This window comes from Schistocerca gregaria, chromosome 6 (assembly GCF_023897955.1).
Source record: "Schistocerca gregaria isolate iqSchGreg1 chromosome 6, iqSchGreg1.2, whole genome shotgun sequence".
Taxonomy (NCBI): Eukaryota; Metazoa; Arthropoda; class Insecta; order Orthoptera; family Acrididae; genus Schistocerca; species Schistocerca gregaria.
This window is the reverse complement of record NC_064925.1, coordinates 563,664,481-563,691,686: the sequence shown is the minus strand read 5'-3', so window position 1 is coordinate 563,691,686 and position 27,206 is coordinate 563,664,481. Positions and strand designations below refer to the sequence as shown.

General features: G+C 38.9%; 1 protein-coding gene across 5 annotated transcripts in view; it reads left to right on the top strand.

The window, feature by feature from the left end:
• Positions 1–27,206, top strand: part of LOC126279017 (cohesin subunit SA-2-like) — a 359,735-nt gene that overhangs the window by 194,752 nt on the left and 137,777 nt on the right. For all 5 annotated transcript variants that reach the window (XM_049979406.1, XM_049979405.1, XM_049979404.1 and 2 more), the window contains 2 exons: positions 19,240–19,401; positions 23,782–23,958. In XM_049979406.1, coding sequence (XP_049835363.1) covers positions 19,240–19,401; positions 23,782–23,958 — 339 coding nt within the window. The remainder of the gene's footprint in view (positions 1–19,239; positions 19,402–23,781; positions 23,959–27,206) is intronic.

The window sequence follows — 27,206 nt, the reverse complement described above, 5'->3', positions numbered from 1 at the left end:
ACCACCTGGCAGCAGCGCCCACACTGGTAGAACTGCAAAGATCAGCTGTTCTTCGGTGTTGGTTGTCACTCCCCGCTGTCATCGAAGTATTCTAGTGTCTTTTCTGGGAGCATATATCAGAGATGATGGGATTACATGCATTATCCAGTTGATAGCCTTTGTCATGGTTCATTACATTTTCTGCAGTGAGTATTTCAATGGATTCTTTTATAATGCAGTCCAAACAATATGTTTCCCTGGCCAAAACTAATGTTTTATCATACTGCATTGAATGTCTGATGGGGATCCAATGTCCAGCAATTGCAGACTTGCTGGGTTGCAGAAGGTGAGTGCAGCGTTTATGTTCTGTACAACGTTCTTCCACTATGCATGGTGTTTGTCATATATGTCCACACTGGTAACGTATTTTATAAATTCCCATCTTTGGCAATAAAAAGTTTACCTTCCCCAATACCAGCAGGTTTGAAATCTTAGATTGGGGTAGAAAACCACTTTCACCATTGTCTTAAATTTGGAAGTTCTTTAGGCAAACTATTTGCATCCAGCACAGTATGGGCCCTGTGTATAAGGGTTTTAAGCACACTCATTGTTTAAGGTGGCTGATGACAACTTGAAGAGTGCAAGTACAAATTAGTGTGAGTGGGCTTAGAGAATGTCCCAGGGAGCCATAACTCTTCCATCTAACCAAAACATCCAGGAATGGGAGAAAAGCTGCCTTTCTCTAATTCTATAGTAGACTGAATGTTCTCATGAATGGAGAAAGTTGGTGTTAAAACCCCAATAATTTATCTTCTCCCTGGTTCCACACTACAAAGTGTCATCCACATAACTTCATAGTGTGGCCCCATGGAGAAGAAAGGCAAAGGTCCCAGGTTCGAGTCTCGGTCGGGCACACAGTTTTAATCTGCCAGGAAGTTTCAAGTTAATGGAGGTTTTAAATCATCTTAACTCCATTCCTGAGAACATTCGATCTACTATGCAAATTGAGAAAAGTGGTTATCTTCCATTCCTGGATGTTTTGGTTTGATGGAAGAGTGACAGCTTTTTTGGACATACTGCTTATTGTAAGCCAACTCACACTGATTAGTACTTACACTCTTCAAGTTGCCTTTATCCATCCCAAATCATGAGTGTATTTAAAACCCTTGTACACAAGGCCCATACAGTGTCACACAGGTAGTTTGCCTAAAGAGCTTGCACATCTAAGGACAATGTTCAGAGACAATGGATACTCGACACGGCAGTCTAACAGAGCATTCTCAGCTAAAAACAAGAGCTGGGAAGTGGATAGGAGGAGAATGCGCCATCAAAGTCCCTAGCTTTTCTTCCAGTCGTTGGAAATATTTCCTTCAAAATAGCAAGAATGCTTAGTAATTTTCAGGTAAAAGTGATTTTCTGCCCACCACCTAAGATTTCAGACCTGCTGGGATCAGTGAAGGATAATTTGTTGTTGCAAAATATGGAAATTTACAAAATACCTTGCCAGTGTGGTATGGGCTATAAAGGACAAACAATGTGCACAGTGGAAGAAAGTTGCACAGAACATAAAGATTACACTTGCCTTCTGCAACCCAGAAAGTCAGGAGTTGTGGGACATTGTATCTCCATCAGACATTCAACGAGTATGCTGAAACATTAATTTTGGCCATGGAAACATCTTGTTGGGACTCCATTATAAAAGAATCCCTTGAAATATGCACCGCAGAAAATCTAATGAACTGTGACAACTGGTACTAGTTGGATAATGCGTGGAATCCTGTCATCTCCAAGATTTGCTACAGATGCGGACAAAAGCCTGCTCACACTCGTCGGACCAACAGAAAGGGACGTTTTTGCACAACAGCTGATGCAGAGGATAAGCTACTGCTGCTACGGATGGAATGAATTTGTGATAATAAGCAATCTTGCCTAGAAACGCCTGAAGTTCTTTGACGATAGACGGCCGGGGTAGAGCATTAATGGCCGCAACGTGGTGATGTAGAGCACATATACCCTCACGGGACAAGTGGAAACCAAGATACACAATGGAGGGTAGGAAGAACTGTGACTTGTCCAGATTGCACCTCAACCCAGCTGAATGCAAAGCCCGAAACAGTGAATGCAAATTGCGAACGTGCTCCTTAGTGGAGGCCTCTGTGACAACAATGTCATCCAAATAGTTCATGAAGCCAGGAACGGAAGCCGTGAGCTGTTCCAAAAACCGCTGTAAAATGGGCAGCGTGCTAGCGACGCCAAATGGTAACCGCTGTTACTGATACAACCCACAAGGAGTGTTGGTGACGAGAAATTCCTTGGAAGAAGCATCCAATGGTAACTGATGGTATGCCTCCAATAAGCCAAGTTTGGAAAAGCGAGCTTGGTAAATAACTCATCAGGACGGGGAAGAGGATAAGTGTCAATGAGGCTCTGAGCGTTGACAGTGGCTTTAAAATCACCACACAATCACAGACTTCTGTTTGGTTTAGAAACCACCACGATTGGCGATGCCCATTCGCTGGAGGTAACAGGGAGGAGAATCCCTGGAGCTGTTAACCTGTCTATCTCAGCCTTGACAGGTGCACTCAACGCCACCGGAATAGGGCGTGCCCGGAAAAACTTAGGGCAAGCTGTAGGTTTAAGAGTAATGTGGGCTTCAAAATCCTTGGCACGACCCAGACCAGCAGAGAACACGGACGAAAATTCAGAACACAATCCATCCAGCTGTTTATACGGAATATCCTCAGATATGAGGTGCACATCATCATCAATGGAGAACCCGAACAACTGGAAAGCATCATAACCGAACAGGTTTTCAGTGCCCGCATGATCCACCACATAAAATGTGAGGGGCCTAACAACAGACTTGTAGGTAGTGGAAGCTTCAAACTGGCCAATGATAGGAATTTTCTGTTTATTATAAGTTCTCAGATTTCGCGTAACTGGAGACAAAGGAGGGGAGCCCAACTCCAAATACGTGCGAGAATTAATGAGAGTTACTGCAGAGCCGGTGTCCACTTGCATGCGGATGTCTTTATCCAGAACACGAACAGTAACAAACAATTTATTTGTTTGAGAAAGCACACAGTTAACATCCATGCCCGATGCCTCGTCCTCGTTGACAGGAACATTAGGGGACTGACACACAGAAGCAATGTGGCCTTTTTTCCTACATGAATTTCATGTGGCCCAACATTTTGGACACGCGGCCCTGTCATGCTGTACGAAAGAACGTGGACAAGAAGGAAGTGCGGAACGAACCTGCTTCTGTGGTTGCTGTTTTCGCTGCGAGCGTTGCGGCCCAACGCGATGTTGTTTATGCAAGTGAACCGCCGCCACATCTTCGTTCTCCTGTGCAACAGGCAAATTAACCGTGTCAAAAGTTGACTGTACAGCGCCTACATCACACCACGCGTCTATTTGCGCGCCAGCAGCGTGAGACACTTCAAAGGATTGAGCGATGCTTAGAACTTCCAACAACGACGGGTTTGGCAGTTGTAGGGCACGTTGCCGAACTTCTTTGTCAGGAGCAAGCCGTAGAATAGCATCCCTAACCATTGAATCAGCATAAGACTCACGATGAGTGCTCCGTGACAAACTGGCATTTCCTACTCAGACCGTGTAGTTCCGCCACCCAAGCCCGGTAAGATTGATGGGGCTGTTTACGACACCGGTAGAACGCCATGGGGGGAGCAACGACGTGGGTGTTTTTTCGGTAATAGTTAGACAATAAGTCACACATTTCTTGGAAGGACAGAGAGGCAGGTTCCTGCAGAGGGGCTAACTGAGATAGCAGCTGATAGATCCGTGGGGAAATCCAAGATAGAAATAACGACTTACACATAGGAGCGTCGACAACGCCGAAAGCCAAGAAGTGTTGCCGCAAACGTTTCTCATAATCCTCCCAGTCTTCAGCGGCCTCGTCGTAAGGAGGGAATGGAGGCGGAGAAGAGGAAGACAGACGATGAGTAAGCGGCATCGACAATGCCTGAATAGCAGCCATCAGCTGTGTTTGTTGTTCAATGAGCACTTGCATAAGCTGTTCCATGTCTGCCCTGTCACGAACACACAAATCCACAACGCAGTGAAAATATCCCATCCTCATCGCCAAAAAGCATTATAACCTTTAATGGCCAATAATTGGGTGGATATTCAAACACACTCACTTGGAAACAATAGCTGGTTACATGATAACAACTCAGTATCTCTTATTCAACTGCCGTGCCGTGACATGCGGCCGGCGCCGTTCGTAGCTAGGTGGGGCTCCAGCGCTCAGCCGAGTTGCGGAGCACCTCTATCGCCGTTTGCGCGTACTGTCGTGGCAACACTGTTAAATGTCGTGGCACTGTCACAACAGTATACAAAGTAGATCCTAAATTGATACAGTTCCGAAACATAGTAGGGAAAAATTGGAAAACCGCCCTTAATATCCCAACAGATTCAAATAATATCACATCACAGCCAATACAGATTAAGTATGGAATATACCAAGGAGACTCATTAAGTCCCTTCTGGTTCTGCCTAGCTCTGAACCCACTATCCAACATGCTAAATAATACAAATTATGGATACAATATTACTGGAACATACCAACACAAAATCACACATTTGCTAAACATGGATGATCTAAAACTACTGGCAGCAACAACTCAACCAATTACTAAAGATATCAGAAGTATTCAGCAATGATATAAATATGGCTTATGGAACAGACAAATGTAAGAAAAATGGCATAGTCGAGGGACACACACTAAACAAGAAGATTATGTATTGGATAACCACAGCGACTGCATAGAAGGAATGGAAAAAACAGATACCTATAAATATCTAGGATTCAGACAAAAAATAGGAACATAATACAAATATTAAAGAAGAACTAAAAGAAAAATATAGACAAAGACTAACAAAAATACTGAAAACAGAATTCACAGCAAGAAAAAGACAAAAGCTATAAATACTTATGCTATACAGTAGTACAAGTTTATATGCCAACTAGCTCTGCAGATGACGAAAAAATTGAAGAAATGTATGATGAAATAAAAGAAATTGTTCAGATAGTGAAGTGAGACAAAAATTTAATAGCCATGGGTGACTGGAATTCGAGTGTAGGAAAACGGAGAGAAGGAAACATAGTAAGTGAATATGGATTGGGGCTAAGAAATGAAAGAGGAAGCCGCCTGGTAGAATTTTGCAAAGAGCACAACTTAATCATAGCTAACACTTGGTTTAAGAATCATGAAAGAAGGTTGTATACATGGAAGAACCCTGGAGATACTAATAGGTATCAGATAGATTATATAATGGTAAGACAGAGATTTAGGAACCAGATTTTAAATTGTAAGACATTTCCACGCCCAGATGTGGACTCTGACAACAATCTATTGCTTATGACCTGTAGATTAAAACTGAAGGAAGTGCAAAAAGGTGGGAATTTAAGGAGATGGGACCTGAATAAACTGACTAAACCAGAGGTTGTACAGAGTTTCAGGGAGACCAAAAGGGGACAATTGACAGGAATGGGGTAAAGAAGTACAGTAGAAGAAGACTGGGTAGCTCTGAGGGATGAAGTAGTGAAGGCAGCAGATGATCAAGTAGGTAAAAAGACGAGGGCTAGTAAAAATCCTAGAGTAACAGAAGAAATATTTAATTTAATTGATGAATGGAGAAAATATAAAGATGCAGTAAATGAAGCAGGCAAAAATGAATACAAAAGTCTCAAAAATGAGATCGACAGGGCGTGCAAAATGGATACGCAGGGATGGCTAGAGGATAAATGTAAGGATGTAGAGGCTTATCTCACTAGGGGTAAGATAGATACTGCCTACAGGATAATTAAAGTGACCTTTGGAGAAAATAGAACCACTTGTATGAATATCAAGAGCTCAGATGGAAACCCAGTTCTATGCAAAGATGGGAAAGCAGAAAGGTGATGGAGTATATAGAAGGTCTATACAAGGGCGATGTACTTGAGGACAATATTATGGAAATGGAAGGGGATGTAGATGAAGATGATATGGGAGATACGATACTGCGTGAAGAGTTTGACAGAGCACTGAAAGACCTGAGTAGACAACATTCCATTAGAACTACTGACAGCCTTAGGAGAGCCAGTCCTGACAAAACTCTACCATCTGGTGAGCAAGATGTATGAAAGAGGCGAAATACCCTCAGACTTCAAGAAGAATATAATAATTTCAATCCCAATGAAAGCAGGTCTTGACAGATGTGAAAATTACCGAACAATCGGTGTAATAAGCCACAGCTGCAATAACTAACACAAATTCTTTACAGACGAATGGAAAAACTAGTAGAAGCCGACCTTGGGGAAGATCATTTTGGATTCCGTAGAAATATTGGAACACGTGAGGCAATAATGACCTTATGACTTATCTTAGAAGAAAGATTAAGGAAAGGCAAATCTATGTTTCTAGCATTTGTATACGTGGAGAAACCTTTTGACAATGTTGACTGGAATACTCTCTTTCAAATTCTAAAGGTGGCAGGGGTAAAATACAGGGAGCGAAAGGGTATTCACACTTTGTACAGAAACCAGATGGCAGTTATAAGAGTCGAGGGGCATGAAAGGGATGCAGTGGTTGGGAAGGGAGTAAGACAGGGTTGTAGCCTCTCCCCGATGTTATTCAATCTGTATATTGAACAAGCAGTAAAGGAAACAAAAGAAAAATTCTGAGTAGGTATTAAAGTCCATGGAGAAGAAATAAAACTTTGAGGTTCGCCGATGACATGTAATTCTATCAGAGAAAGCTAATGACATGGAAGAGCAGTTGAACGGAATGGACAGTGTCTTGAAAGGAGGATATATGATGAACATCAACAAAAGTAAAACGAGAATAATGGAATGTAGTCGAATTAAGTCTGGTGATGCTAAGGGAATTAGATTAGGAAATGAGACACTTAAAGTAGTAAAGGAGTTTTGCTATTTGGGGAGCAAAATTTCTGATGATGATCAAAGTAGAGAGGATATAAAATGTAGGTTGGCAGTGGCAAGGAAAATGTTTCTGAAGAAGAGAAATTTGTTGACATCGAGGGTAGATTTAAGTGTCAGGAAGTCTCTTCTGAAAGTATTTGTATGGAGTGTAGCCATGTATGGAAGTGAAACATGGACGATAAATAGTTTGGAGAAGAAGAGAATAGAAGCTTTCGAAATGTGGTGCTACATAAGAATGCTGAAGATTCATGGGTAGATCACTTAACTAATGAGGAAGTATTAATTAGGATTTGGGAGAAGAGGAGCTTGTGGCACAACTTGACTAGAAGAAGGGTTCGGTTGTTAGGACATATTCTGAGGCATCAAGGGATCACCAATTTAGTATTGGAGGGCAGTGTGAAGGGTAAAAATCGTAGAGGGAGACAGAGATGAATACACTAAGCAGATTCAGAAGGATGTAGGTTGCAGTAGGCACTGGGAGATGAAGAAGCTTGCACAGGATAGAGTAGCATGGAGAGCTGCATCAAACCAGTCTCAGGACTGAAGACAACAACAACAACAACAACACCAATATTGACCTACTCTTTTGGAGTAGTTAAATGGAGTAACACAGACCTAGAAGCGCTCAATGCACTTAAATGATCCCCATGGCACAAATATAAAATACATCACATACATTCAGCAACAGAAAGATTCACATTAAGCAGAAAGGAAGGAGGAAGGGGATTTATCGACATAAAAAAACCTACATTATGAACAGGTTGACAATTTATGAATATTCTTTATAGAACGAGCAGAAACTAGTAAAATACACATAGCAATCACTCATATAAATACATCGGCTACAGCATTGCAATTTCATAACCACTTCTACAACCCTTTAGATCACATATCACCAACAGATACAAAAGAAAATAAAATGGAAAAAGGAAACACAAAATGGCAAGCACCTGTATCATCTAACACATCCACACATCGATCAAGATGCATCCAACACATGGCTAAGAAAAGGCAATATATTCAATTAGACAGAGGGATTCATGATTGCAATACAAGATCAAACAATAAACACCAGATATTACAGCAAGCATATTATTAAAGATCCCAGTACCAGAACAGATAAATGCAGACTTTGCAAACAACAAATAGAAACAGTAGATCACATCACAAGCGGATGTACAATACTAGCAAATACAGAATACCCCAGAAGACATGACAATGTAGCAAAAATAATACATCAACAACTTGCCATACAGCATAAACTAATAAAACAACACGTTCCCATATACAAGTATGCACCACAAAATGTACTGGAGAACGATGAATACAAATTATACTGGAACAGAACCGTTATAACAGATAAAACACCCCTACATAAAAACCCTGACATCATACTCACCAATTAAAAGAAGAAATTAACACAACTAATCGAGATATCAATACCCAATACAACAAATATGCAGAAGAAAACAGGAGAAAAAATGGAAAAATACATCCAACTGGCTGAGAAAGTCAAGGACATGTGGCATCAGGATAAAGTTGACATTATACCAATTATACTATCAACTACAGGGGTCATACCACACAATATCCACCAGTATATCAATGCAATACAGCTACATCCAAACGTATATATACAACTACAGAAATCTGTAATTATTGATACATGTTCAATTACCCAAAAGTTCCTAAATGCAATGTAACATACACCGTACAGTTAAAAGGAAGTCACGCGCGATCAAGGGTCGCGTCACTTTCCATTTTTAACCAGACATAACATCTGAGAAAGGAAAGAAGGTAATAATAATAATAATATTTTTTTTTTTTTTTTTTTTTTTTTTTTTTTTTTTTTTTTTACAGTTACTACTTTATATCTGAAAATTCATCTATTGAGTAGAAAGAGCTGTCATTCAGAAATTCTTTCAACTTCCTTTTAAGTGTTGGTTGGCTGTCTGTCAGACTTTTAATGCTATTTGGAAAATGTTCAAAAAAATTTGTGGCAGCATAATTCAACCCTTTCTGTGCCAAAGTCTGATTTAACCCAGAATAGTGAAGATCATACTTTCTTCTAGTGTTGTAGCTATGCACTTTGCTGTTATTTTTGATTTGGGGTGGGTTACTAACAACAAATATCATATTTGAGTATATGTATTGCAAAGATACTGGGAATATCCCGAGTTCCTTAAATGTCTGCAAGGCTCCAGCTATTAGTCTGATTACACGCTTTTGTGCAATGAATACTTTCTTTCAAAATGACGAATTGCCACAAAATATGATGCCATATGAAAGCAGTGAATGAAAATAGGCATAGTAGGCTAATTTATTGATATGTTTATCATCAAAATTTGCGTTATCCCTAATAGCCTAAGTAGCTGATCCTGACTGTTTCAGAAAATCATCAAAATGTATCTTCCAATTCAATTTCTCATCAAGGCACACACCCAGAAATTTTGAGTATTCAGCCTTAGCAACAGACTTCTGTTCATAGTCTATATTTATCAGTGGGGTCGCCATTTACTGTACATAGTTTTGTACGCTGTGTTTTCTCAAAATTTTGTGAGAGTCCATTTGCAGAGAACCAGTTAATAATTTTCTCCAGAGGACTGTGCTGATTTTTGCAGACTATCTGCGCTGGTAATTTCAACCTTCTGCATTTTTCCAGTTAAATATGTGCAATGTCCCACTCATACCTCAATAATTAAGCTAGTCCAGAAGGATTTCATGATTCGCACAATCAAAAGCCTTTGAGGGGTCATAAAATATCCCAACACACGGTGTTCGGTTATTCAGTGAATTTAATATTTGATCAGTGGAAGTATATATAGCATTTTATATTGAAAAGCCTTTCTGAAAACCAAACTGTCATTTTGTTAGTACTTCATTTTTACAAACATGTGATGCTTCTCTTGAATACAATACTTTTTCAAGAATTTTGGATAAAGATGTCAGAAGTGAGATAGGGCAGTAGTTGTTAGCATCAGACATATCTCCTTTTTCATGCAATGGTTTAACAGTATATTTCAGTCTATCACTAGATGGTGCTGCCATAGGTCAAATGGATATCAACTGTGTTTTTTAAAATGGGAACCCCCAGTTTTTATTACATATTTGTGTAGTACGTAAAGAAATATGAATGTTTTAGTTGGACAACTTGTTTCACTGTGTGATGGATGGCGTTGCAATAGTCACAAACGTATAAGTACGCTGTATCACGTAACATTCCGCCAGTGTGGACAGTATTTGCTTCGTGATACACTGTGTTAAAATGGACAATTTACAAATTGTGCAAAAGGCTGATATTGTGTTGATGTATGGCTGTTGGGATCAAAATGCCCAATGGGTGTGTGCTATGTATGCTGCTCGATATCCTGGATGACATCATCTAAGTGTCTGGACTGTTCACTGGATAGTTACATTATTTAAGGAAACAGGAAGTGTTCAGCCACATGTGAAACGTCAACCATGACCAGCAACAAATGATGATGCCTAAATAGGTGTTTTAGTTGCTGTCGCGGCTAATCTGCACATCAGTAGCAGAAAAATTGCACGAGAATCGGGAATCTCAAAAATGTCGGTGTTGAGAATGCTACGTCAATATCGATTGCACCCGTACCGTATTTCTATGCACCAGGAATTACATGGCGACGACTTTGAACATCGTGTGCAGTTCTGCCATTGAGCACAAGAGAAATTAAGGGATGATGAGAGATTTTTTGCACACGTTCTATTTAGCGACGAAGCATCATTCACCAACAGCGGTAACGTAAACTGGCATAAAATGCACTATTGGGCAACGGAAAATCCACGATGGCTGCAACAAGTGGAACATCAGTGACCTTCGCGGGTTAATGTATGGTGCGGCATCATGGGAGAGAGGATAATTGGTGCCCATTTTATTGATGGCAATCTAAATGGTGCAATGTATGCTGATTTCTACTGATGTTACTACAAGATGTTTCACTGCATGACAAAATGGCGAAGTACTTCCAACATAATGGATGACCGGCACATAGCTCGCGTGCGGAAGAAGCGGTATTGTATAGGATATTTCATGACAGGTGCATTGGTCGGCGAAGCACCATACCATGGCCCACAAGTTCACCTTTCTGTGGGGAAAATTGAAGGATATTTGCTATCGTGATCCACCGACAACGCCTGACAACATGCGTCAGTGCGTTGTCAATGCGTGTGCGAAAATTACAGAAGGCGAACTACTTGGTGTTGAGAGGAATGTTGTTACACGTATTACCAAATGCATTGAGGTTGACGGACATCATTTTAATCATTTATTGCGTCAATGTGGTATTTACAGGTAATCACGCTGTAACAGCATGCGCTCTCAGAAATAAGTTCACAAAGGTACATGTATCACATTGGAACAAACAAAATAAAATGTTCAAATGTACCTACTTTCTGTATTTTCATTAAAAAAACCTACCTGTTACCAACTGTTCGTCTAAAATTGTGAGCCATGTGTTTGTGACTATTACATCGCCATTTATCACAAAGCGAAAAAAGTGGTTCAACTAAAACATTCATATTTCTTTACATACTACAAGAATATGTAATAAAAAATGGGTGCTCCTATTTTATAAAAAACACAGTTGATATCCATTTGACCTGTGGCAGCGCCATCTAGCAGGCCAACCATAACGCCATCTGGTTTCCCCCATCAAGCTAGACAAGTTTCATTTTTTGTAGTTTTTTCGTTTGACGCTTATTCGTGAGATATTTTGCCCGGTCATGATCAATGGACCACCGTGTATGTGCTTGAGAATCCTACTTATCTGTTGGGAACAAGCTTTTATTACTCTGTTGGAAGTGACATCAATTCCATGTGAGCTTTTACTTTTGAGTGAATTTATTATTTTCCTAATTTCTGTAGGGGTGATGGGTTGAATTTCAGTGTTGTCAAATTGCATAGGTATTGCTTCTTCCATATACTGTCTTGCATTTACAAATAATTAGCTGGATCCTATTTTCTCTGCAAGACTTAAAAAAAATGATTAAAAATATTTCCTACTTCTGACTTCTTGTTAACAAACTTTTCATTGGGTTTGATAGAAATACAGTCCTCCTGTTCTCTCAGTTGCCCTGTTTCCCTTTTAACAATATTCCATATTATTTTAATTTTATTATCAGATGTGCTAATTTCAGACATAATGCACATACTTCTGGACTTTTTAATAACTTTTCATAAGACAGTGCAGTAGTTTTTTTAATGTTTCACTGTTTCTGGATCATTACTCCTCCCACCTATAAGATACATTTCCCTTTTCTGTTTACAAGATATTTTTATCCCTTTAGTAATCCATAGCTTTTTAGATAGTTTCTTACAATTTCATTTCACTGTTTTCAATGGGAAACGGTTTTATTTATTTACTTATTTATTATTGGTCCTGTAGATCATACAATTTGTACAGCAAAGCACATCATGATATAGTACAAGTCAATTTGAAAATTATACTGAGATAGTGTATGATGAGAGATGACAGTAATGGTACATAATTCACGTAGCATAATACATACAGGATATACAGACAAAATATAAAAAGGTGGTATGTGATGAGAGACGGCAGTGGTGGTACATACTACACATAGCAGAGTACATATAAGAGATACAGTCAGAAATCAATAAAATACAATAATTAAATTATCTTACTAAGTAGAAATACCTATAAGTGAATAAACAGCTTATTACAAGTAATTAAAATTTTTTGGTGCATACTTCCCATAGCAGAAAACATATATGAGATAAAGACAGAATGTAAATAAGATACAATGATTCAAATGGCTCTGAGCACTATTTGACTTAACTTCTGAGGTCATCAGTCCCCTAGAACTTAGAACTGCTTAAACCTAACTAACCTAAGGACATCACACACATCCATTCCCAAGGCAGGATTCGAACCTGTGACCGTAGGGGTCTCGCGGTTCCAGACTGTAGCGCTTAGAACCGCTCGGCCACCCTGGCCGGCTATACAGTGATTAAATTATTTTACTAAGTAGAGATAACTACAAGTGAATAAAAACCTATTCGCAGTAATTAAAATTTTGTTTCAAGAAATTCATGGACAGAATAGAAACAATGATTCAGTAGTAATTCCTTTAATTTAATTCTTATTATTTTTGGGTTTTTGCTTGTTTTTATGTCTGTTGGGAGGTGGTTGTATATTTTAATACCCATACACTTAACCCCATTCACATATATTTTTGTGTTGTGAGCTATAGTTTGTAATTGGGTTTTGTTTCTGGTGTCGTGTGTGGCGGTCTGCATTTCTGTGGAGGGATTGCAAGTGCTGTACTGTAAAACAAGCTAGTTCCATTATATAGAAGCAGGGAAGTGACAGGATTTTTAACTCTTGAAACAGTGGTTTATGAGAGAATCAGAGCTATTTCCCCAGAAGATTAGACCATACCTCAAGACAGACTCAAACAGGGCATGGTACACCAGCTTCAAGGTATCTGTACTGGCTGTGTCTTTTAATTATCTTAATGGGTCGCAGGTTTTATTAAGCTTTTGTGATAGTGCCTCAATATGTGGTTTCCAGTTTAGAGTTTTATTGATTCTAAGTCCAAGAAATTTGGTGTGATGCCTGCTTGTAATGTCATCTTTGCCAATAACTATAACTGCACTGAAGGGGGTAAGATTTTCTTCTTCTTCTTCTTCTTCTTCTTCTTCTTCATGCTTTATGGCCTCTGTAGGACCACGGGTAGCCCCTTCGTGGACTGCATTTTCCTCTTCTCCCAGAACCTCTTCATTCTTTCTCTTCTCCTCTCCGGCTCCTGTATTCTTCTGTGTCATTGATCTCCCGCATATTGGTCGATGTATATTTGTTCCTCCAATTTTCCTTTCCTTCGACCTTGATCCCCAATTCCAACCAGTCCTTCCCCAAGTTCAACAACCCACTTCGTTCCTGTCTTCCCCCCTGTCCTCCCTGTTGTTTCCCTCATTCTCTTCGTCATTCTGTCCATACTCATCCTAATCAAATGCTCAGCAAACCATGCCCTTTTGAGTCTAATTTCCCCAGATATTGTTCTCATGTTCCGGTACAATTCTTCCTTAGGTCTTCGCATCCACCTCTCTCCACCTCTTTTGGGACCTAGTATTTTTCTCAGTATTTTCCTCTCTTCTTTCTCTAGTTGCTCTGCCCCATTTCTTCCTAGTGTCATCGTCTCGGCTGCTTATAATACTGCATTCCTCACTGTTGCCTTGTAGTGGCTTATCTTTGCCTCTGTGGATATATTCTTTTTATTGTATACCTCTCTCGTGATGCAGAAGGCTGACCTCATCTTCTTTATCCTCTCTGTTATTCCCTCCATGCTCCTGTTCCTTCCTGTTATAAATTCTCCCAGGTATTTAAATTTGTCCACCGTTTGCACAGTGCCGTCCAGTGTTCACCAGTTTGCAGCGGTGTATAATGTCTTTGTCTTGTTATAGGCGATCCTCTGTTCCACCTTACTGGCTACCTTACTTAAGTTGTCGAGTTGTGTCTTTGCGTCTTCTTCCGTCTCACTTACTATTGCTATGTCATCTGCAGAGGCTAGGCAGTCCACTTGAGCCATGTTGTCCTTTTTGTCCCCCACATGGGTCTTTGGTATTCCCATTTCCTCGTTTATTGCTCTCCACTGCTTGATCATTTCGTCCAGTGCTATAATGAACAACAATGGCGACGATCCATTTCCCTGTTTAACATCAGTCTTGATCTCAAATTCTTCTGACAGTGCTCCTCTGAATCTCACCCTAGCCTTTGTGTCTGTCAGAATTTCTTTTATGAGTTCTTGTGTAGTTCCATCAAGTCCTCTGTTCTTCAGGATCCTAACAAGAGTCTGTCTGTCGATGGAGTCACATGCCTTTGTGAAGTCCACGAAGGTTATTACTGTCTTTTTGTTTTTTAATGTTCTATCAGTTGCTTCAGGATAAATATCTGTTCTACACAACCTCTTCCTTTCCTGAATCCTGCTTGGTAGTCGCCAACTGTACTTTCTACCTATTCTTCTACTCTCTTGAGCAATAGTTTTGACAGCACCTTGTATCCGACCTCCAGTAGCGATATTCTTCTGTAGCTGTTGCATCTCTTGTCCCCCTTCTTGTGTATTGGTACTACAGTTGCATTCTTCCATCCTTCTGGCAGCTTCTTTGTTCTCCAGATCTGGTGAATTATGTTGGTTATGTTGTCTATTGCTTTGTTGCCTCCCCACTTTATGATCTCGGCTGCTATACCATCTTCTCCAGTTGCCTTATTATTCTTCAGATTGCTTATGGTATACGCAACTTCATCCCTGTTTGGAGGGCATGGCTCTCTCTAGAGGGGAAGTTGTTTTCAGATGTACACACAAAGATATCATGAAATAGGTTAAATTTTAAATTAACATCAGGTTCCCTGTATGCTTCATGCCAGTCTAACTGGTGCAAGCTTTCTCTAAAAATTGTTAAATCATTAATTGAATGCACTACTTTGGAGGAAGGAAGCTATGTCACGTACTGTAACTAGCTGTGCACCATGATCAGACAGACCATTATATTTATTATATTTATCTTGGTCTATAAAAACATTATCTACCAGTATGCTGCTTTCCTATACCACCCAAGTAGGAAAATCAATAACTGATGTCAAATTGAAAGAACCAAATAATAATTCAAGGTCAAGTTTTCTATCGACTCTTTCGGGAAATCTACATTAAAATCCCCTCAGACAATAATTTGCTTCCCTCTATCTGACAGATAGCACAACAAAGAATCCAAGTCTTTCAAAAATAGCTGAAAATTTCCCAGTGGGGACCTGTACAGAGCTAAAATTATAAATTTACTTTAAGCTCACATGCACATCCTTCTATATGTTGTTCCACAAAAAATATTTTCCTTTTCAAAATTTTCACACCACGGCAGATTTTAACATATATGGCAACTCGTCCTCTCTCCATAGTGTCTCTACTTACATGTGCTGGACGTTTATATTCACCTACATTTACCACTTCCATACCTGTGACTATGTGATGTTCAGACAGGCATAGTACATCAATTCCACCCTCATTTTCTAAATCATCTAACCAAACAAGAAACTCATCTGCTTCGTTTTTTAATCCCCTGATATTATGATGCAATATACTATTATTACTTTTCATTGTGCTTTTGTGAGAATCTTGTGACACACTAACATTATTTTTCACTGTACTGTTATGAAAATTTTTTGATATTTTAACACCTCTAGTATACCTGCCTGTCTGAGCTTCTCACTAACCTTAATTTCAATCAATGTTGGGTGATTGGATCTTAGCCCAAAAAACAAGTACTCCAGTGAGTTCAGTGCCCCCCCCCCCCCCCCTCCCTCCCACCTTAAAGAATTTGCTATCATCCCAGTCGATTTACCCTTCCATTTCCTATTGAGATGCAGGCCATATCTTGTAAAGTCCCACGCACCAATATCATCGACAGGAACCTATGCCTGACAAAGCCGCCGCCCGAAGTTGCTGATCTGGCTCCATATTGAACCCCCCTGACAGAGCTGTTCAATTGGGGCTGATCATACTGCATGAAGGAGGAACCAAGCCACCAGCTGTATGGTTCGTTGCAGATGCTGTTTTTACCAGTTCACACTCAGTATTGTAGCCCTGATCCCTATTTATACTGTTTCACACTCCACTCACTACTACAACATGATCCTACTTTGTAAAACCCTTGCACAATGATCCTACATCCTCTATCACTTTTCCAATACATGCACTGGGCTTGAAAATACTTGTGACCTGATACCCGTCACCCAATTTTTCCTGCAAGGTCTGGGCCACACCTTTTCCATGGCTACTACCTAACAACAAACTTTCCTTCTAGTTTCTACTTTTTTTGAAACAGTCGGTTTCCTAGTGAAAGTCTATTGAGTGCTGGCCACACTTAAATCTACTTGATGGTATGGTTTTGTAGCCATAAAAAAATTCTTTGAAGTAAGTCATTGTCTGCTTCAGATCATAATCTTTTTATTGCACTGTGCTATCTGCCAATTTCTGGTATCATAACATTTTTGAGTGAGTGTCTTTTGGTGCACTGAACATACGTACATGTGCTTGACAGTATTGTTTAATGGGATAGTTTGCCGCATTCAGCTCGACACATACAGTCAAAGGCTTCTGACTTGAGACTAAATGTGGTGTATGGCAAGAACATTAGTGGGGGATGTGTGCAAAAAAGATGAAGGGGTACCTTCTACACCTACACCTCCAGCTGCTACTTTCGCTGCTCCCTAGTGTTATAATGTTAAGTAACAGAGTTAATTTTCATATTTTAGAATAAAGAAAAACCCTGAAGGCGGCAGTAATTTGCCAAAGATAGTTTGAGCAATTACATAAACAAAACATATTTCTATCAAAATGGACCCACAATCCCATATTGTTTTATGTAGATATGGGCCAACAAAGAAGAGTTTAAGATACGGAAATAGTCACAAAATCTCCACTATCGGCCACCTATCTACTGGGCCTTGCCCTCATTTTCTGCCCCCCCCCCCCCCCTCCCCTATCGGTGTATTGCCCTCATTTTCTGCCCACTCTGTGATTGTTACAGAAATTGATCCAAGTTTTTTACTGCCCCTTCTTGCTTACTAATATATCCTCATTCCCTCTCTCATCATAGCCCAGCACTTGTTCCCCCTTTCCCATGTCCATCATTTAAAAAGTTTTCTTTATATTGTGCAGTAATGTAAGTTAACTGTCAGCTTGATCTGTTGAATAGTTAAATAATGTATGTAAGTAGAAGCTTTATAAGGAATTTGTTCCTACATTTTAAACACTTGAGAAATAGTTAGCCAAATTCAAATGTGCTGTACATCTGAAGCTGAACCACATGTGACAGGTCTGCAACTACTGTTGAAAATAAAGATGGCATAATGTAGTGCTGAAACTGGTTGCTCAGGGAAAATAACAACTGAAATTTAGACAGCTGAAGGTGGTTTGATTTGGCATTTTATATTGAACAGCTGCCGTTCCACAGCCACCTGTATAAAGGTGGTCTTACAGAGACTGATAAAAACAGTGCAAGAGTGCACATTACAATATTGTATTGTTAGCAAATGAAAGGGGATTATCAGCGAATGAAAGATGGGTGTAGTAGCAGATGAGAAGAAATACCAAGAAACATTTTACATGAAGAGCTAACCATGGTGAAAAACTACGCAAGTTCGGTACATTTTTTGTTGTTGATTGCTGGCCAAAAGTAAATGCAATTACTGTATCTCAGCAGTGTGTGGACCTCTTAAAAGAAGAAGAAGAAGAAAGAGAGAGAAAACCAAGCTATAACCCCCCCACCCCCCACCCTCTCTCAGAAAAACACACACACACACACACACACACAATGTGAGAAGGGGAGGGGGAAGTTTTATAGTTTTATAAACTTAATTAGACAGGTGGACCAACTAGATGAAATATTTACTTAAGAATGGAATGAACTACAAACGTAGAAGTCCATCGGGAAAATGAGTAAGCTCATAAAGGCACTTTGAGAATGTGAAAACTGAGGATTTTGAAGTTAAAAATCATTGGAACAGCCACTCTGTTCAGCAGGCTTGGCACCCAATTGTTGTTATTTTTTTCTGCAGCTAAATAATTGTGCCTGAAAATATTTTGGTTGATGTTATAGGACTGCACTTCTAAGATGTTACACACTTATTGTAGTGTTGGAGGAGGTGGTTTGGAGAAAGCGACTACTCTGAAAAATAAGTGCATTTTTGACCTAAAAACAGTCTTTCATTACCAGACAGCAAACTTTCCAACATCTCTCTCATAGCTGTGCAAACAGTACTGGGACTGTTGTTTGAAATTAATCCATCCCCATTTCCTCTCATGAAAGCTACAGTATTCAAAGGAAATTACAACACAAATTCATAATGCTATGTTTTAGCTTCTTATAGTAACTATTCAGTGTAGTTATTTAAGGGTGGCATCATTGACAGAACAGAGTGAGCTCTGTGAATGCTACATCTGCGCAGTGTGTTGGGAATGATAAGATAAACCAATGAATTTTTTTTTAGAATGTCGCCTTTAATAGGGAAAAACAAGCACTTTCATTTAAAAATTTGTTTTCATTGAAATACTTGTTTATGCACTTCTACAGTCATTCTTTCTCTTTGTTGAATACTCTTTGACATGAGGTAATTTCTAATGTAAGTTATTGTTTGATTTCAAAATGTGGGCTACTTTTTCATTTTCCATCGCTCCTGAGAGCTATAAACATTGTTATTGCCTTGTTTTGTGTACATTTAGAAAAATTAAAAACTTCTTGTAAGATATAACTGAGAGTGGTTCAAGCATTATGTTGTCTACAGGAATCTATGCCACCTGTTGCTGTTACCTATGAAACTGAAAAATGGACAAAAAAAGTGTCTTATCTAAGCAAGTGTATTGATATTAGAAGCTATGACATACTTAATGAAATGTTACAGTTTATTGCTGCTGACATTTCAGGAAGCTTTCCAGTTCCTGATGAGGTAATTTGATTTACATTTTAACCATGTAAAAAAACTAATTTCACAAATTAATAAAAACTGGGTCCTTGGTTGTTGTAAACTAAATATCTGGATTTGTAATCAGATGTTGATTTTAGTGTGTGTTGACTACTCATTATTTGCAACTCATTTTGCTATATGTACTAATGCATGTGAAAACCATACTGACAACCACTATAGTTGTGTAAAGTAAATCAGAAAAATGTTTACCTATGCATGTGACCCATCTGATTCATTGATTTCATTAAATCATTTCTCACTACCATGCATTTCTTTCAGCAGAAATAACTTAAATTTTGGTGGCTTATATGGGGTGTCTAAAAGTTAGTTATACAAAAGTAACCTTTAATTGTGAAAAAGGTAAATAATTTACAGAAATGTTTTATCCAGCACTGAAAGCATTTATATCTTCAAGTTTTATTTACAAATGTTCAGTGTTGTTACCATTTGTAATAGGACAAATGTCCTATGTGTGATCAATTTCCTACCAAATCCTGTGAAGCAAGTCTCGATTTTTGGTGGCAAAAGCATGTATTATTCATTGTGACAATTTGTCGATGATTCCCAGATGTGTGGGAACAAAGTCTCTGTATTTAATGTAACCCCAAGACGTCCATTGGAGTTAAATCTGGTGATCGTGGTGTCCAGGAGATTGCTTCACTGTGTCCAGTCCAGAGGATCTCACATTGAACACCTGTACAGCCATCAACTTTCAACCCTATTTTACTTGATAACCAGTTCTAGCATTTTAATACGCCATCTTCGGCCCTGGACTGATGTGCAGGAATAATCTATCTCGCTCGTGATCAAAACAGGGGCCAGCAATACTGGTATTAGTAGATATTTGCTACAGTGACCACTTGAACAGTTGGCAGGTGATAGTTGAAGTAGTCACTGTAGCAAATATCTAGTAATACCAGTGTTGCTGGCCCGTTTTGATCACGAGCGAGGGCGAGGTAAATTATTCCTACACAACCTGAAGATGGTGCTGAAACTGATTGCCAAATGAAATAAGGTTGGAAACTGAAAGCTGAGAGATGTTTAATTTGACATCATCTATTGAACAGCCAAGTCCCACAACCATCGCTAAAAGATGGACATACAGAGAATGTCGAGTCCAAGTCAGCACATTCCTACAGAGAGATGCAGCAACTTCATGATGATAATGTGGTGGAAAATAAGTTCTGTGCCCATGTCCTATATTAATTGAGGCACTAGATAAGGTTCAGTGATGTCCTGGTATGATATACCGGTTACGGTTGACTCATCAAAAAAAGAAAGGACTGTAAATTTGGTTACAGCTTACAGCACAAACAACATTTATGTTAGATGAGTCTCGTACATGTTTGATTGTTTGGCATGGCTTCTGCTCACTCGTATCAGAACATTATGCCAATTCTCTTTACTGCATGTATGGAAAGTTGCTTCACCACTGAACACAAATTTATTGAGAAAATCATCTTCAGGCTGCCATTTGTTAAACATTTCCAAACAAAATTGTGCTCTTTTTCATAGTCACTTTCTGTTGTTTGCAACAGATCTGATTTGTAGACTTTCAGTAACTGATGTTTCTGTTATACATTCCACCCTACAATACTAGCCACATTCAGTTCTAAGCTGGCACATATTGTGGGTGTACCCGGACTACGAATGCAAGACTACTGAATTTGCTCATTTGCTGTGTGAGAAAGTAAGACTGGCAAACTTGTTCAGATGCTACATCAGGGAGTACTTGCCAACCCTGACCCAGTACCCTATGTGATACATAGCCAGTTTTGGTGAAAGGATTGTTGTTGTTGTTGTGGTCTTCAGTCCTGAAACTGGTTTGATGCAGCTATCCATGCTACTCTATCCTGTGCAAGCTTCTTCATCTCCCAGTGCCTACTGCAACCTACATCCTTCTGAATCTGCTTAGTGTAGTCATCTCTTGGTCTCCCTCTACGATTTTTACCCTCCACGCTGCCTTCCAATACTAAATTGGTGATCCCTTGATGCCTCAGAACATGTCCTACCAACCGATCCCTTCTTCTGGTCAAGTTGTGCCACAAACTTCTCTTCTCCCCAATCCTATTCAATACTTTCTCATTAGTTATGGATCTACCCATCTAATCTTCAGCATTCTTCTGTAGCACCACATTTCGAAAGCTTCTATTCTCTTCTTGTCTAAACTATTTATCGTCCATTATTCACTTCCATACATGGCTACACTCCATACAAATACTTTCAGAAATGACTTCCTGACACTTAAATCTATACTCGATGTTAACAAACTTCTCTTCTTCAGAAATGCTTTCCTTGCCATTGCCAGTCTACATATTATATCCTCTCTACTTCGACCATCATCAGTTATTTTGCTCCCCAAATAGCAAAACTTCTTTACTACTTTAAGTGTCTAATTTCCTAATCTAATTCCCTCAGCATCAGCCGACTTTATTCGACTACATTCCATTATCCTCGTTTTGCTTTTGTTGATGTTCATCTTATATCCTCCTTTCAAGACACTATCCATTCCGTTCAAGTGCTCTTCCAAGTCCTTTGCTGTCTCTGACAGAATTACAATGTCATCGGCGAACCTCAAAGTTTTTATTTCTTCTCCATGGACTTTAATACCTACTCCGAATTTTTCTTTTGTTTCCTTCACTGCTTGCTCAATATACAGATTGAATAACATCGGGGATAGACTACAGCCCTGTCTCGCTTCCTTCCCAACCACTGCTTCCCTTTCATGTCCTTCGACTCTAATAACTGCCATCTGGTTTCTGTGCAAATTGTAAATAGCCTTTCGCTGCCTGTATTTTACCCCTGCCACCTTCAGAATTTGAAAGAGAGTATTCCAGTCAACATTGTCAAAAGCTTTCTCTAAGTCTACAAATGCTAGAAACGTAGGTTTGCCCTTCCTTAATCTAGCTTCTAAGATAAGTCGTAGGGTCAGTATTGCCTCACGAGTTCCAACATTTCTATGGAATCCAAACTGATCTTCCCCGAGGTCAACTTCTACTAGTTTTTCCATTCGGCTGTAAAGAATTCGCGTTAGTATTTTGCACCTGTGACTTATTAAACTGATAGTTCGGTAATTTTCACATCTGTCACCACCTGCTTTCTTTGGGATTGGAATTATTATATTCTTCTTGAAGTCTGAGGGTATTTCGCCTGTCTCATACATCTTGCTCACCAGATGGTAGAGTTTTGTCAGGACTGGCTCTCCCAAGGCCGTCAGTAGTTCCAATGGAATGTTGTCTACTCCCGGGGCCTTGTTTCGACTCAGGTCTTTAAGTGCTTTGTCAAACTCTTCACGCAGTATCGTATCTCCCATTTTATCCTCATCTACATCCTTTTCCATTTCCATAATATTGTCCTCAAGTACATCGCCCTTGTATAGACCCTCTATATACTCCTTCCACCTTTCTGCTTTCCCTTCTTTGGTTAGAACTGGGTTTCCATCTGAGCTCTTAATATTCATACAAGTGGTCCTCTTTTCTCCAAAGGTCTCCCTAATTTTCCTGTAGGCAGTATTTATCTTACCCCTAGTGAGATAAGCCTCTACATCCTTACATTTGTCCTCTAGCCATCCCTGTTTAGCCATTTTGCACTTCCTGTTGATGTCATTTTTGAGATGTTTGTATTCCTTTTTGCCTGCTTCATTTACTGCATTTTTATATTTTCTCCTTTCATCAATTAAATTCAATATTTCTTCTGTTACCCAAGGATTTCTACTAGCCCACGTCTTTTTACCTACTTGATCCTCTGCTGCCTTCACTACTTCATGCCTCAAAGCTACCCATTCTTCTTCTATTGTATTTCTTTCCCCCATTCCTGTCAATTGCTCCCTTATGCTCTCCTTGAAACTCCGTACAACCTCTGGTGCTTTTAGTTTATCCAGGTCCCATCTCTTTAAATTCCCACCTTTTTGCACTTTCTTCAGTTTTAATCTACAGGTATTGTACTAATTTCTAATAGTTTGCCTCTGAGGTGGTGGCTTTCAGTGTTCAGTCCTGAATTGTCTCTAGTAGTAGCAGATTTGGATTCCTAAAACCATAAACACTGTGTATGTTCTGCACTATATGTATCTCCATGCTGACCATTGGAATAACTCATTTGCTCATGCTGTCAAGCAGAAATGAACGGAACTAACAGTGTCAGGAAGAAATAAAATTTGAAGATACAGTGCATTCAGTGCTGTATCAAACATTTTTGGAAATTATCAGAAAAAAGAAACTAACTAAATGCTGTTTTGTTTGCTAAGTGCTACAATTTAATTATGTAAGGTAATACTGCAATATTAATTATGACTCAACAGCTAAAATCCAAAATGGTATTACGCAAGTACATTATTGAAATTTCAAACTACTGTCTCTCTTCCAGGTTATGTGCTATATGCTTCAGAGTTGCTTTAATGGGATTAAGATGAGTGTGGAAAAATCATCTGAAGCAGATAAAAACAGCGAAAGTTACAAAAACCTCATAAATGATTTGCAGAAATTTATTCAATTTTTGACAGCTCTTATGTCATCCAATAGTAAAACTCCAACTCAAAAAGAGGTATATTATGAAGAAATTTCTCCTGTGCTTATCAGTGTTTGTCTGTTTTTCTTTCTTCTTCTTCTTCTTCTTCTTCTTCTTCTTCTCCTCCTCCTCCTCCTCCTCCTATTCCCCCCCCCCCCCCCCCCTCTCACATCATTGTCGTTGTTAGTAGTGCCTTTTGTACTGATCATGATTGAATGAAATTTTGCAGCAAAATTTAAGTTAAGCTTTGCCCTCTTTGTTTTTGACATCACCAACTGTTGTTCATGCAATCTTCAGTTCAAAGGTTGACTTGTGCCATAGGGTTAGGAACTTACGTATGCCCCGAAATGGATCAGATGAGCATTATACATAAGAGGCTGATATCCAAGTAGATATGTGGGCAGTACACAAGGGTTGTTTAGAATAGCAATTCTCCATCCAGTCCAGGAAACAATGACAGAAGTGTCAGTATAAGATTCAGTGAAATGTCCAATATAGTTAAGAGTACTAAAATACTAGTGACTAACTGCTGAATCAGTTGCAAAAAAGTACTCCTAAAAAGCTGTGGAGCTCATATGGTTTTATGTTTAGAAAGCTGGTTTAAACCGGAAACTGACAGCAGTGAGATATTTTGGGGACAATTGGAGAGTGTATGGACAATATGGGCTAATGGTAATGGGAGGTGGCATATTTGTCACAGTAAATAATAATCCACTGAGACAGAAATTGAAAATTCATATTAAATTGCCTGGGCAAGACTTATCACATTATTCACATGATAAATAATTAAAACTTCATTCATTCATTACTGGCGCTACAAATGTTGATAGAGTTTGTCAGTGCCCACACCACTTGGAGCAACTATTGCAAAGTCTGCTTGTTGCAGCTACATACACTACAGACAACCAATACCGCACCACTTGCTTCGGACTCATTAAAGCCACGCTACTTCTTACCTTGTTCACTCATCTGCAACTCACCTGTTCATATCACGTGTGACTACTGATGAAATATTTTTGTATTTTGCTGTTAGTTCCTCCATATACTTCTTTTACAGGAGTCTGCTTTTACTGTCTCTGATGACCACTGCGCCCTTTATAGGTTAATGTTGTTCCTATTTTGTACTCTCTGTTTTGTTGTTACTTTCACAGAATGTGCCTTCTTTGTCTAGTCATAATATTTTACCAGCAAGGTTGTAGATTGTAGATTGTATTTTATTGGCCATGCATAGCAGCTTAAGCCTAAGACATTGGACAAGTCAACTTATAAATATACAAGCTGAAAATAATTTCAAGGCATACATATTTAAGCTTACAATAATACACTTTACACGTAAGTATTTATATAACACATTTCATAAATTTAAATATTCTTCAATGGAGTAAAAGCAGTGATGCTGTAAATATGACTTTAGAGATTTTCCAAATGTATTAACATCAGTGATAGCTTTTATGTTTTCAGGAAGTTTGTTATAAAGCTTAACTCCCATGTAAAAAGTATCTTTTTGGCATAGTGCTGTGCTGATTTGAGTCATATGTAAGTTTCTGTTTTGTCTGGTAAAGTGCTCATGTATATCACATTTTTTGTAGTCTCCGGTCCTTGCCTATTACATTTAATTTAAAGAACATAAGGGTTTCCATAATGTATACACACGGTAATGGGGAATACCAGATTTCTTAAACAGGGGTTTACAAGAGTCTCTAGGCTTGCACCCAAACATGATTCTAATGGCCCTTTTTTGTAGTTTAAAAGTGCTATTAGCTGTTTTAGAGTTTCCCCAGAAGGTGACCCCATGTCTAAGACGAGAATGAAAGTATGCATGATATGCATTCAATACTGTTTTCTCACTACAGCATGATTTTAATGAACAAAGAAGATAACATGTTTTGCTCAGTTCTGCATTGTGATATTCAATGTGCTTATTCCATCTGATGTTACTCTGCAGCCAAAGTCCTAAGAATTTGGTTTCAGTACTGTTACCAACTGGTTCGTCCTTGATAGAGACTGATGGGATAAACACGTCCTTGTTAGGAACACTGGAATTTTAGAGCAACAGTTTTCTTACTGTTTATTGCAAGCTGATTACTCAGTGCCCAGCTGCTAAGTTGTTTCGTGACCGTGTTTACTGTCTGCTGTAACTGTTAGTCGTCGTCTCCTTTTAGTAAAATCGTGGTGTCATCTTCAAATATGATTGTTTTGTGTGCATCAATATTTAAGCTTAGAGCATACAGAAGAAACAGAAGGGGTCCCAATACGGATCCTTGGGGTACACCACATTTTGTTTGTAGTCAGATAAGTGATTAGATACAGGTTTTAGCTCAATATTTGTGTGCTTGACAGACACTGCCTGCATACGATTTGTCAGGAAGGAACTGATCCACTTGTTGGACAGACCTCGAATACCATATCTTTCTAGCTTTGATAGCAGAATTTTATGGTCCACCATGTCAAAAGCTTTTGACAAGTCAATAAAGACTCCTATTGTTTCCTGTTTTTTGTCCATCAGGTTTAGGATGGAATTGATGCACTCATAGACAGCAGTTGTTGTTGACCTCTTATTTCTGAATCCATGTTGTTCATTACATAAGATGCTGTTTTTATTTATAAATTTCATAAGTTTCTCATACATAACTTTTTCCAGACTTTAGAGGTGTTGGAGGAAATTGTGATGGGTCTGTAGTTATTTGCATTGTGTTTATCCCCTTTTTTATATACAGGAATAACTTTTGATGTTTTCAACACATCAGGGAAAATGCATGACTGAAGTGAGCAGTCCCACAAATGTGTGAGTACTTCAATTAGGTTTTATGCGCTCTTCTTTAACATCGTTGCAGGTATACCATCAATACCTGCCGATTTGGAATTTTTTAGTCCTTTTATTGCTTTAGCTACTTCATCTTGTGAAACGGAACTGATGTACAGTGATCCTCTACATGCACTTATTTTATATTTATTTGCCTGGGTGCTCTTAAAGTTTGATTGTAACATATTTTCAGCAACACCTGTGAAAAAGTTGTTAAATGTGTTGGCTACTTCTAAGGGGTTTGTTACTTTTTTTATTTGAATGTGATAGTGTAATATTTTTCCAGGGTTGTCTGTATTCTCCACATTCTTTTTTTATAACACTCCACATAGCCTTTGATTTATTAGCTGAATTATAAATGATTTCATCATTATGCATTATTTTTGCTGCTTTTATTACTTTTCTTAATATTTTGGAGTATTTTTCATACTATGCACGTACTACAGGTGAGGAATTTTTTGAGTTGCATATTTCATGAAGT